General features: G+C 40.0%; 1 protein-coding gene across 1 annotated transcript in view; it reads left to right on the top strand.

Moving 5' to 3' along the window:
- Window positions 1-1,402: 1,402 nt before the first annotated feature.
- LOC139469769 (cGMP-dependent protein kinase 1-like) overlaps window positions 1,403-21,129 on the top strand; it is a 120,447-nt gene continuing 100,720 nt past the window's right edge. Inside the window, exon 1 of the mRNA XM_071252052.1 lies at window positions 1,403-1,896. Within this exon, the coding sequence (XP_071108153.1) occupies window positions 1,631-1,896 (266 nt within the window). The 5' untranslated portion in view covers window positions 1,403-1,630. The remainder of the gene's footprint in view (window positions 1,897-21,129) is intronic.

Genomic DNA, 21,129 nt, shown 5'->3' with positions numbered 1-21,129 from the left:
TAGTTTTGACAGCACATTACACGATGAAAATATTTCCCCTTTATTGCGACATGGGAAATATTCGTATCATGTGGCTGCAGAGTTAGATGAACGAAATGTCCTTTACAGATGCAACTGATCCTTAACGTTCACAGAATGTGGGGGGCACGTCTAAGGCGCCGCGAGTCGCTGTGCAGAGCTGCGTCGCTTGGGCATGCCAGAAACTTATGACTATTATTCTATACATAGGATGGAGCTTGATTTAATTGTTATACGGGGTGGCAGGGTAGTCTAGAGGCGATAGCGTTCACATGTCACACCGAAGGGATGGGGTCGATTCCCCACATGGGTACAATGTGAAAAGTCCATTTCTAGTGTCCCCCCTGTAACCCTGAGAAGAAAAATCTGTTCTTGCGTATCTTTCTCTCAGACGCTCGGGGGGCACGGGTGGCTCAGTCGTCTAAAGGCGCCAATATTCACTATGCAGAGTTGCGTCCCTTTGGCACGACAGTAACCTATGATTGTGGGTTCGAATCCTGGTTCACCCCGATTATGTTTCTAGGTTTGTCAGCACCATACCCGTGCTCGTGGGCTTCACCGAAGTGGTAAACGTCTAGGACCTGCATCACTGCTTTCCTCCCACATTAAGCTGACACGCCGTGATATAACTGTAATACTGTTAAAAGCGGCGTTACACCCAACTCATTCACTCACTCACAGAGTGTGACAGTAAATTGTTTTGTGAACACTGCGACACGGAAATAATATGTTCCGAGTTTCATTATCATGTGCATGAATGTAGAATTAATGTATTCACTCTGTTTCCTGTTATAATTTAAGATATATTTTATGAATGCGTTTACTAGTAATCAACGCGTGTTCACTGTTTATGAAACCGGGATAACATTTCTAACAGAATCAAACATATCTCAGATTTATGTTCAGTTACTAAAAACGAAATCAGATAAAGGAAAACCCCATTGGGTAATGAGAAAAAATACACAATTAACGTTTCATGCACGGAGATCAAATGAAATGCAAAACATCCTTTAACTTGCGACTCATTCAACGCAGTATGAGACGCCTCGATTGAAACTTAGGATAACTGTGTCAATATGACGTGTACATGTCCACGCAACACAGTTGCTTTGTGATAGCTTTCAACAATAACATAGTTGCATTGAAATTATATTCGATTCATTTAACCAGCTGGTGACACTTCTCACGACAACCACCCAGGCGGCGAGGGTGTATGAACACATATCCTTCCCACTGCCTTCAAAAAAAGGGTGGAAAAACCACAGTGACTGCTGTATCTCAACAAGAGAACCTGTACGAATAACACCCGTCAACTCCAATCTGTCGAGAGCTATGGCAGTCTTATCGGGAGTTACCTCCCTTTGGAGAGCCACGCTCAGGTCATGTGACTGAATAGCGGCTTGTACTAAGCAGACGAGATTTAGCCCATCTGTTAAACCGCACTATACTCCAGCGTTCAGTCTACGAAGGAGTGTGTTGGAGTGTATACATTTCGTAAACCGGGCTTTGAGAAGCCAGCGGAAGACCATGCTGGAATTATAGCGGTGTCAAGGGTTATTTGTTTAAGGAGAGAGCGTTTGTGTGGGTACCCACGTCAACTTTCACCGACAGTATGGGAAGTATACAGGAACTCGAGAATTTACTTCGATTAAAAGATGACAAGATCCGAGAGTTGCAAAGGCTGGTGGAGGATAAAGAGGACAAGATACAGTCCTTGAGGAGCAAATTAGACAAATTTCAGTCAATATTACCCCAGACATCAATAATTGGGGGTCCACGAAAACAGAGAGCCCAGGGTATTAGTGCTGAACCTCAGGCTCTGCGATCTATCCAAGACTTAGCCAAACAATCCTTCAAGAAGCATTCAAAGACAAACAGGTGAGTGATATAAACAACGGATGTGGTGTGGTGTAAATGCTGGTATTGTTATGGACAGATGTTTCTGATTGCTATCGACATGTTATTAACCTGATATTGACATGCAAGATTTATGATATTGCCAATGTTGACATGTACACTTATTGCTAGTGACATCGATGTTGATGTTTGTTTACATACATGACGATAAACAACACATGCATTGTAATAGACACATGTTTATTTTTGAGAAACCGGTGTCAATGTCGTCTGTGCTTGTTGACAGCTGTGACCGCATAGTCCACCTTATACTCATACATACGGAAGTATTGATCAGTATTTGTAAACATGTGCTCTCAAAGACACCTGTACCATAACGGCACTAACGTTCACCCAGATTTCGTTGTCAGTGGAAAATCCCTGAATCTAATACCACGGTGTATGTACAACATGTATGGAAAGTTCATAAGTCTTTTTTCCTGGAGGTGTTATCACGCAACCAACGCTATCACTGGGTAATTTATCATAGGAGCTATCACTGAAGCGACCACACTGCCTCGGGCTGTAGTACGACTTGACGCAGTGCTTACACATCTCGGCAGAATAAGCCCTATTTTCCATAAACAATTCGCTATGAGAGGGATATTGTTTTGCACATGTAAGTTTATATTACTTCTGAACAATGATGAGTGGGTATCTGAAATGTCTCAAACGTCTCTACTTGACAAACGATTATATAAATAAAGTAACTTTAGTCGATCCTAACATAGATTGGGTGCACACGTGGTTTGTTCGACTTCAAGGAGACGTATTGTTTTCAAAACATAGTCTAAATGCATTTCACTTGTCAAACGCCGTATTGTTTATAGGCTAAATGTTCTTCGTACCTACTATCGTTAGTTAACCGTGAATGATCATTCGGACGATTAAGCATATTATGTAGCCATTCTTACTCGATTGTACACCATGTATTTGACATTTGACAATGATTTTTTTTCTCTTGGTTAGATTTGAATCTACTTACGATGTGTAGAATATTACGTCGGAGGTACGACAAATGTACCTTTTCAATAAGAGCCGACTGGCGAACAACGTGGCCTCTCGATCCCTGCCTTTCGTAAACATAAACATCACTACACATTGTATATACTCTGGTAAACAATTGTTATTTTCGGACCAGGTTGGTGAATTCCAATTTCCTCGTGTAGCGTCTAGGTGCCACAATTACTCATTATGTATGTAATGTATACAGTGACCTTGTGCAGGAACAACACCGCTGAGCGAGCGAGTGACATCTCGCACATTTCAAATGTGTTTCATTAAATATGGGTCACTCTATGCGTCTCCACAGGCTATAAGGGGTTATGTGCAAATGTACATTTCAAACGCGAGTCTCTTTATGCATTTTGGTCATGAAATGAAGCATTCCAGGCAAATGTATAATCTTGATTTTATAATGTGTGATATGTCTGATTCGTGAAATTATAAACGTATGGCAACATATGTCGAAATATCATATTTCTTCAAGATTGAATACGTTTGTGTTGTGATTTAGTTGGTTGCGCCAACACGGGCCCAACACGGAAGTAGACCTACTCGGTAGTCGTGCTGAAATCAATGACCTGTCAATCACAAACCGTATCGTCTTTTATCACTTTCAAAATAGTTTAAATAGATATTGGCATTTATGACTTTTATCCGACTATTTGCTGGTCCTATTTCAAATAGTTAGTATGTCCACAAGTATATTTCATCACATTATATTAATCTCCTGTTTAAATTATTTAAGTGTCGCTACCTACTTACAGCATATCACCTAACAGGACACGCCGCACCGGAAAATCCGCTTTTGTCTACTTTACCATTCAAGTTGGCAATGTAGAGTCACTCTCTTATATGCATTACGTGAGCAGATATGTGTTATGATTATATGATAATGGCTGTGTCGCTTATACTGATTTCAATGAGTTACAATTTAATGTCACATCAGCATTATTATTATATATATATATATATATATATATATATATATATATATATATATATATATATATATATATATATATTGTGTCCCATTACATGGCACATACAGGTAACTGTAAAGTATACATAGTCCTGTTTACATAATTATTGCCTGTCATATCTTCAAATGAACATGGACATTAATTCCCTACCGTAATGTATACGCTTCCAAATGTATTACATAACAAACTTAAAGTTTCGAATACATCCCAACCTTGGGGGTATAATTAAGGAGAAGCTAATGTGACCACTGTCCAGATAACCTTCAGGAGAATTATAGGAGCCTGTAGGGTACCCCCAGGATCGGGGGATCACTCGAGTTACCTGTGCGTTTCGCTTGACCTGTCTTTCCGCTTTGCTGAACATGATGACTGTTTGCGGAAATGCTTCATCACTTTTTCTCTGGCATACGCACCTTTCATTTTGACATGGTTACGTGGATTTATGCTGGGCGTTATATCGGCGGTTATGCATGACGCCGTATAGCGGGACTGTGACGTTTCACGTTTGTTTTTGCTTCAACTATGTGAGAAGCTTAACCCATATTTGAAATTGTATCCATGTTCAAAGTACATAAAACATCGACATTTTGAAACTAAAATTGTCATGTTGAGATTACCCTATATTTGTTATCGCGTTCGTCGTGCAATTATGACAGGTGTTTTCTCGGTGCCTGGGGGTAAAGGGAACGGCGTTGTCGTACACGAGTGGAGCCACAGTGCTTTCATGCCGACACTAAGCTGACACTACAGTTGACCAACAAACCAACTCATGATATGACAACCAGATTATTTTTATAACTTTCACGAGACATTTCAGAGAGAGAAATAAGCACGTCCTCAAATCGTGCACTTTGCAATGGCCTTGAACGTCTGACCGTTAACAAACGTGAAACCATTCGGATTAACGGTGATTGTAGGCAATGACCCTTGCATAAGTAAACGTTAGTATTATACGTATTGTACACACTGTTACAATTGATTTGTTGTTTAATGTGATACGTCGTCGAGCCTTTTAACAAAGACATAAGTATAGCGGTAGATTTGGTGTGTTTGCGTGGATATTCTTCTCGGCTATGTTGACTTTTAAACCCTAGACATTTGTATAGGATATATGTTCTCTTAGATGTAGTTCGTGCAATATAGGTTGCCACTTAGCATAGATGTCTATATAGACGTACATACCTGGTGACACCTTGTCTGGTAACCCTACAACCTATGGACACATGCTAACATATTTGAAAGTCACCTTCGAAAGTAATGCTATCATGAACCGAAGTTTAACTAAGAAATCGAAAAAAGCCATTTCGAGGAAAACTGGTGGCTATTCTTGTAAATAATCGTGGCATTTATATTCCATAGGTAAGTATACATTTTCAGAAACGTACAGTACATAACAGTGATATACTTCCATAACGATAAGATTGCAAGACAAATTGGGGCAATACGCCTACATCCATATGTCTGAAATCTTATCAGTCCAGTGAGAGTAGTACACCGGAGACATGCATGCCGTTACTTCCCAGGGCCCCTTATGTGCGTTTGTTGATAAGTAAATCCTACACCGAAATTGAATTAATTACGAAGCTGTAAATTTCAAATCGATTTCAGTATGCGACAGCAAATATATTTGCCGTGGTTGAAGATGATTTATGACTTTGATTGAAAAGAAATTTAAGAGAAAGTCATTATGGATATATTACATTTTCCATTATTATTTACCGTACATAGTTTGTGAATGTCGGCGTTTAAACTTTGATTTGTTGTCCATGCACAAGCTAATGAATTTACGTGTGTCTTTGTTACCTATTAAGTATCACCCTGTTTTAAGACGTGGTCAGTTACCATACGAACAATAGACCAGAGAGTTGGGAATCATGCTGTAGTTTCTACTCGCAAGGATCTGTAGTTATTTTTCACATTTAATGTTTCCTTGGCGATATAGTTTGTACACTTGAGTAGATTGTAAATAGCAATAAAGTTCGGGTTTCATCCATCACGACAAATAAGCCTTCACAATTACCACCAACTATTACAGCCTCCAGCCTCCACATTTGTCTCGCTTAGTCGCGAATCGTGTCAAGTTCTGGAGGACGAAAATGTCAACAGACGGAGAATACTAATTGTCTCCTCAAATTATGTCTAGGTTGTCAACAGGTAACCCTTTGATCAAGTACATGGTCGGTTCGATGTACCCTCATTCCCCACCACTGAGCGTGACGCAGCGGATCTGATGAAACACCTGTATATTCAGGGTGTTTACTGACTGTAATAGATAGCGTCTAGTAGCTTACCTTTCCTTGAAGGTGTAACTGATAGCATCAGAGAAACAATTTTTACTCGATTCACTTGCTTGACTTTTATTGTCACATTTTACATGTATAGGGTCGTTTGTCTCTCCTAGGCTATCAAGGACGTATCGTTTGTTTATTTATGTTAAACTTTATAACTGTATACTAAAGGAACGTGAATAGTTTGTATGTCAGGCTTTAGTAAGAGCGAGCTCATGTCTTTTGAGGTGTGATCTATTTTATGACAGAATATTGTTATCTCGTTATGTCTACATCGATGGGAACGGGTTTTTAACTTTGAGCTAACTGATCGGTATGCTTCTTTCATATATGCAGTTGAGATGCAGTGATCAAGGTATTATGAGATAATTAACCGTATGATGTGAGATGTGCGTATTTTGTTCAGGTAACTGGTTATTCCATTTTGAATAGTTTTCTCATTGTGTTTTCGTTAATGGGGATATGTTAACACTATACCAGAGACAACTGTGTCAGGTTATACACCCTTTACATCTTCTTTAAGGTCTCAGTTGAACTTTGACGCTGTATCCGCATTCTGAATAACTCAAAGACAGAATAATCTTTCCCATACGCACAAACACCAATGTGACTACTACTATGTCCCAAACTTATCATTACAATATAGGGCGATGGAATAGCCTAGTGGTTACAGTGTTCGCTCGTCACGCTGAAGTCTCGGTTTCGATTCCTTACATTTGTACAATGAGTGAAGCCAATTTCTGGTGTCTTCCAAAATATTGCTGAAATATTGCTAGAACGGCGTAACATCACTTACTCACTCACTCCATCACCTCAGAACCATGTCAGTACCAAATTCAGTATCACAACAATCCAATATCAGAACTACTTCATACCATGTCGATATCATGTCCGTGCCCCTCGGTAAGATGTCGGTACCACTACCAGGTCGGTACCAGTGAGTACTTTGTATGTACTACATCTCAGTTCCCTGTCTGTACTACCAAAGTACAATGACAGTACGATGTCCATACCACACGTATGAACTGTCAGTACGTTCACAGTACCATGTATATGTCTATACCATCTCAGCACGACACCAGTACTTTGTTTTTACAATTTTTGTACTACGTTAGTAACATGTTTATTCCACAAAGTACTCACTCAGTACCATTCCGGAACCACATCAGTAATATGCCAATACCATTACTTAACACCCTGGTCTTGTATCAGAACCATGTCGGTAGCATCCGTTATTACATCAATATCATGTTCATTCCACCCCAGTTTGACACCAGTACCACATAACTTCTACCTCCTTTGCCATGTCAGTTGTATGCCAGTTTCCACATCACGAGCAATAGGTACGCAATATGTGATTTTAAATCACACGTTCGTAGTAAGCTATATATGCATCCTAAACACAATGCATCACGCAAGGAAACTGTAAATCTAACGCCCTGCTTCTTGTTGTCATTATCTTCTCACTCCTCCATTTTGAGAATCCCATCAAGACTCTCAGCACCATGATCAGCGATCACAAGTCACATTAACGGCTTGCCACTCATCCAAACCAGCTGAGGTTAATTCTACATTGCCAGGCTAATATACACGTAATCCCTCTTGCTCACAAAATCAGGGCGGTACTCGTACGCGTGTTGTCTTTCTCTGCCTTAGATGTTCTCTCTCCAGCATCTATTAAGTCCTCTCTGTACGTGAAGGCAATCTCAATCTCATTCTGTCAACATATTTCTGCCTGAAATGTATACACGCTGCCGATACCGTCAGGGAGAGATTACCTAGAAAGCTAAACGATAGCAGTTATTGAAACCATATGTCTCCGGAATATGCAGTGGTACATAGCAACCGGCGAATGTACAATGACATATATGATGCAATGAGACAATTAACTTGTTTATCTATATACCTCCGTTATCTTATGTATGTATGTATGTATGTATGTATGTATGTATGTATGTATGTATGTATGTATGTACGTATGTTTGTATGTGTGTGTGTATGTATGTAAGTATGTATGTGCGTATGTGTGTGTGCGCGTGTGTGTATGTAAGTATGTATGTACGTAAGTACGTACGCACGCACGCACGCCTTTCCAAATTGTGTTTAGAGCACCGAGTTAAATTGTCGTACAAATACTGCTGATAGTTTGAAGACTTTCATGCATAATGATGAATTACAATAACACGTTGAAATGAAAAGCGCACTATTAGGTATTGCAGATGTTCACCTTCATAATAACATCCTGCACGCGATATTCTACGCTTTCAACCTTGTTAATATGATTTGATTACTGATTCTAATTTAATGCTGCGATCAATCAAAACATTATCGCCGATAGCGGGTTATCCATACATCTTGTGATATGTCGTATGAAGCCTGACCTGAATTTGTGCTTGCTGGAAAAGAAAATCTGGATATAAAATAGAATTACGCGTCATTCAAGCTTGCGCTCGCTTACACGTCAAAAACCTATGTGACAGACAGGATATGTCAAGCCAGCTCCGGGGTTGAAATGTCGTTTGCATAAAGATTATTTTCTTCTAACCTTCCTGATCAGCGCTGTATACATGCTAAACTCATCTTCCCGGGGCAAGGGAGTTAACTGATTGTAAGAGTCCAGTTTCCAACCTTGCCGAACTTGGTGCACGTGCTCTGCAAATCCTACAATCCGACAGTCGCCATGTTGTTTATCAAACGGATGTTGATTTCGTTACGCGACTTTGATTGGACTATGTATAGACTCGTTAGTCCAGTCCAAAATATAACTCCATAATTCCAACCTAGTTCGGCAAGTGGGGAAACTGGACCTTTTATGGTCAGTTAACTCCCTTGCCTAGGGAAGATAGTTAAAGCAGACATCATATCACAATAAAAATATATATCGCCTTGGGCCTACCAGAGACTAATAACCGTGTTACTATTTAGCGAAAATTCGTTTTAGTTTCAGTTTTGAGTGCAATGTTTGTTTTAACGGATGACTGGATCTTATCCCTAAAGAAGTATTCCTTTCCTTATCATCGCCGTACTGTGTCTCTGTGGTATATTGATCTGACGTTGCTGAACATCAGACCTATCTCAGATTAGTCAATTGTCTGATATCTGAGGTGTAAATAATTGGCTACCCTATAAGTCTATTCGAAATCGGAAATATGTTCAACAGCTTTAGCCTCTTAATCTTGCCATCTGTGTCGATATGGGTGGCGAGTATAGGAAAGTGTAATTGCAGTTGTATTGCTTGAGATCAAGTGTCAGGGAATAAAGGATTGCAATAAATGCTTCCTTATTTATGCAAATTATGTGAATGGCAGGTGCTACCGACAGGCCATGCTTACCCTTTTCGCGAACACCTGGTGTCATCACTGATTTTCAGTGGTCCATTCATATAATTTTCACAGCTATTTTGCCCTTTGCGCCAAGTGGAAGATGTTTCGGTGGATAACCCAGACTGGTCGTTCTCTTGCATGATCGTTTTATATAATATTGTCTAAAGAAACACAGGTTATTTTGTTATAAACGGAAATTTATGCTATGTCATGAAGCAACAGGCAGTTCCAAGAAAGCTGCAGATTCCAACGGACCTGTATTGACATACTAGCAGCCTATCTCCGACAGGCACCAGGGGGTCCTATGGATTGTCAGAACAAGTATTTTGTCACCTCCCTTGCAACGCCCTAGAGAACCCCGTCATTCCGATATCTCACTCGACAGTGTCCCCTGTCGTCTCCGAAATGTTGGGAATGTTTAATCAGAGAGATAAACAAGTGGACAAGTGTGATATTCTCTATCAATAAGTCAACAGTAGATATGTGCAAACTTGATATTATATAGTTCTCTTTATCACAAACCTTAAATATAGTGTAGATAGATGTGCTTACTTTCAGGTCCTAGGTGTGCTTAGACTGCGTGTATAATCAATATTATATTATTTTCCAGCAAGCAGTGACCATGTTGATAATTGGTAGTTTGTTGAATTAGAAAAGGGATTGTCTACGTGATAGGATGTGTCTCTTATGATTTGCTCCTGTTAGCCCGTGGCTAGTAGTCTAGTGGCATAGTCCAATTTCAAACCTTTCGTCAAGAGTGTCGACATTTAGTTTGCTATACGCGTGACAAATGAATTGGATTATGATATTAGAGATTGACGATACTTGTCTAGATATAGAACACTATAAAGCTCTATCTGATGTCTCGACTCTGCACCTAAGCGATGTATGTATGTTTGTAATTGCTTGCATTTCTTTCGATACTGACGTATGCCAGAGAATACGTACACATATGAATGGTATCATGTAATGTTGATGTAACGCGCGGGGGAAAATCTTGATAGCTCGATGGCATTCAGAACGTGAACGCGAGAGAATAATCATCTTGTTTAAATAAAAGGCTTGTTTAACTCGTAAATAAAAAGCTTGTTTAATTGTTTTATATATCAAGTACGAATTTGATTACTATTATGAAGGGGTACGGTTGATCCAGTCGTCGACCGCGCCACAGAGTGGCGTCCCTTATCGTGCATAAAACCTAATATTGTGGGTTCGAATCCCAGTTCGCCCTGATCATGTTAGTTTGTTGTTTCCCTCGTTGGTTTCCTTATGTAGCGACCAGCATTACGTTAGGAATTCTCCAAAGCAAGCTGAAGTAACTGAACTACTGTTCGAAATGGCATCGAACATAAAAAAAACCACTCACTTTTTTTTATTTAGAATAAAGGTATATTTCCATAGATTCGAGTTCATGAACTGTTACAGTATTCTTGAGAATGGCGGATGTAGTATTGTTAGGGTGGTGTGTGTATTTCCTTGGTGGGGTGGAGGGGTGTCGGATAGCGTACAGGTTGAAACGCACAGGGACCCCTGAAGGTCCGGGTTAGAATAGGTCTTCAGCAACCCATGCTTGCCGTAAAATGCGACTGTTTGTCGTAAGAGGCGACTAACGGGATCGGGTGGTCAGGCTCGCTGACTTGGTTTATGCATGTCATGGTATCCCCACTGCGTAGATCGATGCTTGTGATGTCAATCACTGGATTGTCTGCTCCAGACTCGATTATTTTCAGACCGCTGTTGATGCATGTTATCGTATCCCAATTGCGTAGATCGATGCTCATAATGCCAACCACTGAATTGTCTGGTCCAGACTCGATTGTTTACAGACCACCGTCATATAGCTGGAATATTGCTGAGTGCGACGTTAAACAACAAACATACAAACAATGATATCCTCACCCCGTGTGTGGGCAGCACCGTCCAAGCAGCACTGGGTTCATTGTGAGCACCTGTTGAAATTCCCGAAACCAGGAAATTAGTTACCTGTTCATACGGGAAGGTCACACATTAGCCTACACAGCGGCATGTCACATTTACATTCCTACCATTGTGAATACAGAAGCGAAAGGAAATGGAGTTGTAATGATCGAATTTCGGCTCATTGTACATATATACCTGTTGGACACAACCCCTTGAAGACAACCAGTATGTCGGTTAATGTTCGTTGCCGTAGGGAAGGATATTTTCCGCCTTGGATTTCTATAATCACGTTTCATTGTGTTTGTATTTGATATTTCCAAATCCAAATTCTCAAATTAAACAAGGATTTATACGTACACAGGTTTGACGTACGCTGTCAGCCTTGTAAGCGATTCGTCGTTAGGAAGAGGTTATGAAGAGACTGAATAGTTCAAGATAAATGAAGCGTGCAGTGGATTAAAGATTATTCATTATTCCTATGAATGTCAATTGTTATGTTATTATTCCTATGTAAATGTTGTGATCTAGCATGGTATGTAAGTAATGTTTATCTATTGCTATTAAGAAGCTTTCAACAATTGGATAAGTGGTAAGCTTACATTTGTGATCTCCTCAAAGTTCGTAATGTTTGTTTGTTGTTCAACGCCGCACTCAGCAATTTCCCAGCTATATAACAGCAGTCTGTAAATAATCGAGTCTGCACCAGACAATCCAGTGATTGGCATCCTAAGCATCGATCCACGCAATTGGGATACCATGACATGCATCACCCAAGTCAGCGAGCCTGACCACCCGATCCTGTTAGTCGCCTCTTACGACAAGCATAGTCGCCCTTTACGACAAGCATGGGTTGCTGTAGACATTTACTGCACGGGTAGTTCGTTAAGTCGTCACAGATACATGTTACATTGTATCTTTAAAACAATATAATATACGTCTGAGCATTCGTCGATAGGTATCTTTTCATGGTATCATTGGTGCTGCATTCACTGACAAAGTGCAAAGTAGTATGCATTTATCACACTTATTTCGTAATGGGTATTTATGGATGAGAATGTGTAGCAGCTGTACCTGTTAAAGAGTGGGGTTATTTTAGACTGTATGAGTGCGTATGGTTTTACCAATACCACGGCGGGAACACCGGAAGGGCTTCACTCATTGCACCCATGTTGGTTGGTTGGTTGGTTTGTTGTTTTCGCCACACTCAGCAATATTCCAGCTATATGACGGCGGTCTGTAAATAATCGAGTCTGGACCAGACAATCCAGCGATTGATATCATGAGCATCGATCCACGCAATTGGGATCGATGACATTTATCAACCAAGTCAGCGACCCTGACCACCCGATCCCGTTAGTCGCCTTTTACGACAAGCATAGTCGCATTTTACGGCAAGCATGGGTTGCTGAAGACCTATTCTACCCCGGAATCTTCACAGTTCTGCACCCATGTGGGTAATCAAACCCGTCTTCGGCGTGACGAGCAAACACTTTAACCACCAGGCTACCCCACCTTATAGTTTGTGTGACGGTGTTAGAGGGAGTACATACACTTGGCTTATTCAATCAGTGGTTCGTGCACGTTAATAACGACAAACACTCTGGCAGAATCTCGCATACATTCCTTTTAGCATTAAGCTTTGATCATACGGTATGGTTGTTGGCGAGTAACGTCGTTAGTAACGAAGAATAGATGGAAAGCCTTCAAGATGATAGATGCCGACTATGAGGAACCACCGGTAGTCGGTGGATGACATACATGTGATATGTTCATCGATCCTCCGCCCAACTGCACTGCGATATCGCATAGCTGTGTGCGCAACAGGTTACTGATGTCTGTTCAAACGTTTATGATACTTTGCTGAAGCCTTGCTTCATGATGTTATGGTCAGTGTGAGGTTAAGTATATCGAGCCGACTTCTTGTGTGTCGGTGTCGGTGTGACGGTGTCGGTGTGTCGGTGTTGAACTGTGGCATGTCGTTGTAGACCCGTGAAGATTCCGGGGTAGAACAGGTCTTCAGCAACCCATGCTTGCCGTAAAATGCGACTATGCTTGTCGTAAAAGGCGACTAACGGGATCAGGTGGTCAGGCTCGCAGTTTATGCATGTCATGGTATCCCAGTTGCGTAGATCGATGCTTGTGATGTTAATCACTGAATTGTCTGCTCCAAACGCGATTATTTACAGACCGCTGTTGATGCATGTTATCGTATCCCAATTGCGTAGATCGATGCTCATAATGTCAATCACTGGACTGTCTGGTCCAGGTTCGATTATTTACAGACCGCCGTCATATAGCTGGAATATTGCTGAGTGCGACGTTAAACAACAAACATACAAACAATGATATCCTCACCCCGTGTGTGGGCAGCACCGCCCAAGCAGCACTGGGTTCATTGTGAGCACCTGTTGAAATTCCCGAAACCAGGAAATTAGTTACCTGTTCATACGGGAAGGTCACACATTATCCTACACAGCGGCGTGTCACATTTACATTCCTACCATTGTGATGATGCATGTCATCGATCACAATTGTGTGGATCGATGCTCATGATGTAAATCACTGGATTGTCTGGTCCAGACTCGATTATTTTACAGACCACCGTCATATAGCTGGAATATTGCTGAGTGCGGTTATCATGGTTATGTCATGCAGAAACCTTTGGTAGTGTAAAAAGGTGAGATGAGAATGGATGTAACATTCACCCGAATATGTAACAGTGTAGAGAAGTAGCATTCACACTTGAGCACACAATTACGTAGTTTTGATGTCTTTCAAACGAACATTTATTTTCACACCAAATGTACACACGCGAGTTGATAGTTATAATGTTACATTTCCAACCTGAATGAAATCTTCCCACTGTCCAGTATAGATCTGTTATGCAATTAACAGGTAGATGGATATCACTTGGCCATAAGAGCTCTGTTACATAAATCATGTCGTGTTTGTCTTTGACACATACTTATAGGTGTCTTACAGTTATGCAATAGGAAATCTTGTATCCCAAATCAACGTCAATTTACTCGAGTGGCACTCATGGCTATTATACTGCTTGAAGCTATTGCCAATAAAGCATATCTCAGACAGGTCGATGTTAATTGACATGGATAAATAGCCTCTGGCCACTCATTGACAGCTTGTCTAGTTGTCCTGACCCTTGATAGTTCACGAAGAGGAACCTAGAATGCATTTTGCTTCATAAAAGAAGGGAAATCGATATTGATATTGACATTGGGGCATATCCAAGACGTCACTTAAAGTGATATGGCACCTCCTTCACTGTATCCATCATTCCAGGAGCGGACACAGGGGTGGGATGGGGGTGCTAAGTGATATATATTGATGTGCTCCTAACAAACACCATACACACACTAACACTAACACACACACTAACACACACACACACACACACACACACACACACACATCCTTCAAATAGGGATGTATCCCCTCCTTGGATATATATATATATATATATATATATATATATATATATATATATATATATATATATATATATGCATACATATGATTCTTAGCAGTTTAAGATATTTTAATGTTAATGATTAATCCCATTGGTTTTACTGTGCATCATGTATCCGCTTGTATCCGATTTTCAGTGATCCATTCCTGTATGTTTCACTGCTATTTCGTCTTTTACGCTCAAAGTACTCTTTTTTCGGATAATCAAGACTGGTCGTTCGCTGGAGTTGACGTTTTATTTTTTACATGCACATTATAAGAAAATCGTAGGGGCGTTCGTACTTGTATTCATCCAAAATGGTGACCAACCAGTTCCCATATATTATTTAGGCAGCTGATCTAAGAAAACACCCTCAGCCTTTACCCAAGTATCAGGTGTCGTCATTACATGGATGAACCCCTTGGTACAAAATCGTTGTACAGTCAACGTTATCCTGAGCGTCATTTAATGTTTTATCAACGTACGTTTATGATGTTATTACGTATATATAATACAATTACCTGATACGTAGTATGCACGAACCCAGGTTAAATGATATATTAGATTATATAATGTTTCAAGGTGTCTCTTTCAGTCAAGTAGTGATATGTATACTCTTCAAGTTATGACATAATATAACACCAGGCAGTCGCTTCATGTCTTAATCCTTATAGTCGTTTCAAGTTCCACATGTGCAACAGACAAGTTTAATGGCACTTGCAAAGATAAGTAATTCCTAGGTCCTGACAGATAAAATTGATAAAACTGCCAATCCCTTAACGTAATATTCCTAAAAATAATTTCTAAACATCTTGCGCCAAAACACCATGCCAGACATTTTAACTTCATTTGAAATCGTAGCTGTGTTTTATGTTGATAGCAGCATGTGTTTCTTAACTCATTTATAACGTAATGCCCACAACATAAATCACCCCAAGACGTGAATATTACTGATGTTAACCCACACCCAGCTGTTACGCATATAAATACAGCAATGTGTTGTCAATAAAACAAACTGTATCTTTATTGCCGCACACCGACTGCAAGCTAACACGAAATAAATTACAGATAGTGCAAGGTGCATTTGAAAGTAACAGATATTGCTGTAGTAATGGCCTCTGTCGTGTTCTGGGATGGACGTACTTTCCGTCAAAAACAGATAACAGGTTTGGGCTTTGTTTTGTTTTTGTTTGACATGTATTGTACTGGGTGTTAACTCGGTTATATGGATTTAGGTCAGATTGAGGAAAGGTTCTCATATGTCCACATGATGTTCATTTCTACTGCTGTCGCTGTTTGTTGTATGATTATTCCATATTCCTCACTTCTATATAACTCTCCATGATCATGTGGTGTACGGAACATGGAATCCTATTCCATGTTATCTATCAACACATGCAGACCCTGTTTGGAGTCAGAGCACATGTGTTCCTGGATATTTGTTATTGGCTTTGAAAGTACTCGTTTTATGGGGATTGGATGGCTAAAATAGCTGTCGTGTCGAGCCTTGCTCCAAGCCTGTACTGAATGTTAAGTTCACGAATGTGCAGTAGTTCTTTTCTTTAATAGGCAAAGTCATGTCGTTGCCTAATGTACATTCAAGAGCTACCTGTTGCTGACAAATATGTATATATACTGAATAAACAGATATAGTACAATGTGGCATAAGCAGAGAGTTCTAAGGACGTCAGTCTCTTATAGGGAAAACTTGTTCTTATTGTTGCTATAATCTAGAAATTATTATTTAAACTAATACTGTTTGCCCTAGAGACTTGTGCACGTCTACACTGCCCCCCGACTATGGCCTACTCTGTTCTCTGACACATGCATGAATAAGGCATTTATGAGCTGTTGATGTGTACACGAGTGTCATGGCCATAGTGCCACTGACTCGGGATTAGTCATGCGCTTTCACTTGATCCTGCTCTTAATGATGAAACACGCCTCCTCAATTTAATAAGCGTATCGCATTGTTGCTATCAAGAAGCAAACTATGTGGTTAAGGAGCAGTGTACGTGGTTGGCCTGCTTGGTCTGATCCTACATAAAGTCTTCTATAGTAAATACTGGTTAATTCAAATCGGAGTCATGTTGTTTCCTAATGTACATTCAAGAGCTACCTGTTGCTGACAAATATGTATGTATACTTAATGGACGGATATAGTACAATGTGTCAATGTAACGTTTGCTCAATGTGTGTACTCGTTGACCTAACAGGTGATATTAATTTCAAAAACAAGCTCACTTGATATACTAATGTACATTAACAATAAGGTTAAAGGGTTTTCTGCTTAATGCGATCATTTAAGAGAATTGTGTTTCGTTCATAAATATAACTATGCAAATGTTGAAGGCAGCGACCTTTGTTAACACTGTCTCGTTTCGAACGTGCTTGCATGAATTGGGGACATGGTATGGATGCATACGTGCGGCATGTACGTGTAGACGGAAGTAACTAAACGTTGCTTTATGCAGAGATTTCTTTTGGATATGGAAAGGGTTTTATCGCTTTATTTAGTTAAATGTTTTACAACAGTTAATACACATTGAGCTAAAACGACATGAGTAGAATACTTGTGTTGTAAATAGGAAAATTGCCAAGCGAGCATTTTTCATAACCCCAATCACGTGAACACGACGCAACAAAATGAAGAAAAATGGTATACTCTTTTACAATCTTTTGCAAAAAACGTTTCCTCATTGAGATTACTGTACAGTGGACAATAAGCAATGCGTACCCACTATCAGTTTCCACATGCATGCCATAAAACTGTCTCAACTCTTCCCGTAAGATCCTGAGTTTTATCACAAAACGATATGAACACAGAACATTTACAACACCGAGAGGATCAGTTACAGGTACTTTGTCATTGTAGGCCATTAAAGATGCACATTGCGCCAGAGTTACGATTCCACCAACTGTTATGGCAGATGTGTCTTTTTAGATGAACACGCCCTTGTACGTGGCAATGGGAACTATGTGCTGATATTTATTCATCAATTATGCCTCCCTCACAGATAGATATTGGCCGGAATGAGATTTGTTACACCCTTGCTAAAAGCTTGTCTTGAAAGTACAAAATAAGTCTATTTGCATGTCTACTGGCAAGGGAACACTCATACAAGTCCTGATAATTCCTATTACAGTTGGTTTGGCAGACTGACATCTAGTCTCTGAAATAAAAATATTTTACAGAAACGGTACAGTTGTTCAAAACACATCTCAATAAACTATAACAAAAAGGAGCCCAGTGACTCGTCGTTTTGAGAAACTTAAGTAATATAGACTTGCTAACTATATTGACTTGACTCGCATAGGTTGCACTGGATATATTTCTTTTAAGGTATGCATGACACATGATTAGCTTAGGTGTAGTGAATTACCCCTCCGATTGCTGGTATAGAGGAATTCGAAGTGTAACATTCCTGTTAGAGGAGCAAACATATGACAATAGGATTTCATCAACTGGATGGATGATAATGAATGTATGCGAAACATCTTAAATACTGGATACAATATAAGCATTCGAAGCGATTGCATTGGTTAGCAATATTGGGACATCACTTTGCGTCAACGTTGCATCCATGGCCGTTGTCCTCCAGGCTCCACATAATGTAAAGCGCCCCACGACTCGACAAACCATCTTCTACACTATCAGACTATTCCATCCTGGCCTTTTAATCAAATCTGTATGTTGTTTCTTGCTCGAATTCACGTGTCACTGCATATTCCTTTCTGCATCATATCCCCACCCCTCTCGCGTTGTTAAACTCGCCACAAACACAATGCCACGAATAGACGACATTAAGTGCAGCTAAGTGTATACGTTTAAGGGTACCTATTTAGGTACATTTACTGGATAGGCTAGTTTATCAACTTACCCGATGTGACAATACATTCAAGAATCCAGTCACACGTACCCAGTTGTTCACAAAAATCACAACCAAACACATTACCTTGTTTCCTGATCCGTGAACATCCGGGTGAGATTGAGTCTTCAGCAACCCATGCGACAACCATACTTGTGGTAAGAGGCGACGAACGGGAAGGGTGGTTAGGCTCGCTGACTTGGTTGATGCATGTCATTGCGTAGAACGATGGTCACGGTGTCAATCGTTGAATTGTCTGGTCCAGACTCGATTATTTATGGACCACCGTCACGTATTTGGAATGTTGAAACTTTATGTATCGTTATGTTTATTAACTAAGCTTTTGAAAATGCGTAAAGAACTACTTCATACAAGTGCCATTGTCTTCAGATTGAGTTCATTTATCTTGTGAGCCAAAGTACCACCTACAATGATTCAACATCTGGAACCTTCGTTTACCATTAATTACCAGAAAATTGCATTCACAGACCGATACCGGAGCTCCAAGTTACCAATCACGACTCTATTAGTGTACACACTGGAACAGTGACCACCACGTTTGAATTGTTATTGGTAATCCCAACACATCGCCTTTAGTTGTCAAGGTATTTCTTGGGGCAATATACAACTATTAAGCGGACATGTAGAAGGGTGGAAGGCGCTATGAAGACGGTCGTTTAGGTAAACTGGGTCGGTGTGCTCGTTCCCAGTGTCAAAACGTCATCGTTTATCACATGGGGATTGTTGACGTCTGTCGACACCATTAGGTGGTGTGATGAATTGTGTCGTGACAATGAGTGCTTATTGATTTTGTATTTTGTAATTTTGGCAAAGTGCATTTCTGAAAGAATCAAACGCTTTATAGAAACCGCGTTGATAAGGTATGAAAGATACATTTGCATTGTTTTGAAACACTTATATTCCACTTTGCATACCGAAAATAGTGCTCTTGGTTAGACATTGATTGATAGCGATCGCTTTCAATGTGATATGTTATGAAGGATTTTCTCATAAAACGATATCGAAAAACATGCTTTGTGTCATTGATTGACTAGGTACATCGCCACAGGATTAACTAAAGAAAATTGATCGCACGTCTTTAACACATTTGTGCCCAGTTTTAATATACTGATTAAGTGGTCGAATTGGCCAAATACGATAATTAATCTTAATCTAATATTACCCCAAATGTACGACTTATTCGTAAAAATATATATCAGACAAACCAAAATGATCTAAATGTTTTCCCTAATCTGAATTCAATACCTCGATCTAAGAGTCAAAATTGCAGGTCAGGTCCAGTGTGTGTAAACATATTCCAGCCTGTCTCTCGTTAGTCAGGGTTTGCTACGCGAGTTAGATGCTGAACACGTAGAACAGTTTTCAAAAACGGTACATGCTATCATTTCTTATCATGCCTGTGATTTCCCCTCGTGTAAATTCCACTGTGATATTTGGCCATTATCATTGTGACCCGTCCCTCGGCGGCTATGCCTGGGTGGTGTGGGATGCGAGTCAGGGATTGTGGTGAACAGTAGACTAAAGTATGAGACAAGATAACCTTCTGTACAAGGCAGATAGCTAATGATGTTTTCCAGTAGGCTCTGTATGGGTAAACTACTCCTCATTATGATATCATTGTACTTTGTGTGGTTCTTGCAGGATTTTCCTGGATCATAATTCTGAAGATGCATTAATGACTATACTTATGTATCAAAATTATAAATATAGAGTGAGTGAGTATGGTTTTACGCCGCTTTTAGCAATATTCCAGCAATATCACGGCGGGGGACACCAGGAATGGGCTTCACACATTGTATCCATATAAATAAAGATATGAGCTAGTTCATAACCAAACACTGCCACGAATTGTATACGAGAGCTGTGGTAATCTAGAGGTTTAACGAGGATAAGGCAATGGCAAATTGGCAAGTTTGAATGAGGTCAGTCTAATACCATATTGTTTACTGAATTTCTCCACTTTTGTTATGTATGTTAAGAAACTGCCAGGCCAAAGAAAGTATGCACTTGAAAAATTAATGTTTCAATAGAATTACACCTTTTGTAAAAACGTTACTAGGCTGAAAACACGGCAAACGTAAGGTCCAAATCACATTTAATTAACCCGTATTTAATATATCACCATCGAATTACCCTTTCTTGTTTGTTTCAGTTTTACCCACCATCAAACATGGGTGTATATTATTCTTTGCCTGGCAGTGTATCATATCAGTTAATGATTATCCTAAATACACGGAGACAATGCCTCTGTTCACACATGGCACATGGCACTTATTACACCTCTACTTATAATGGATCATACGATTCCCAACATTATGAGACCGCATTGCACCTTGTGACATG

This window comes from Haliotis cracherodii, unplaced genomic scaffold, assembly GCF_022045235.1.
Source record: "Haliotis cracherodii isolate W230 unplaced genomic scaffold, xgHalCrac1.p SCAF_2, whole genome shotgun sequence".
Lineage (NCBI taxonomy): Eukaryota > Metazoa > Mollusca > Gastropoda > Lepetellida > Haliotidae > Haliotis > Haliotis cracherodii.
Note: the sequence above shows the minus strand (reverse complement) of the source record. Positions and strands in the feature narration are given on the sequence as shown.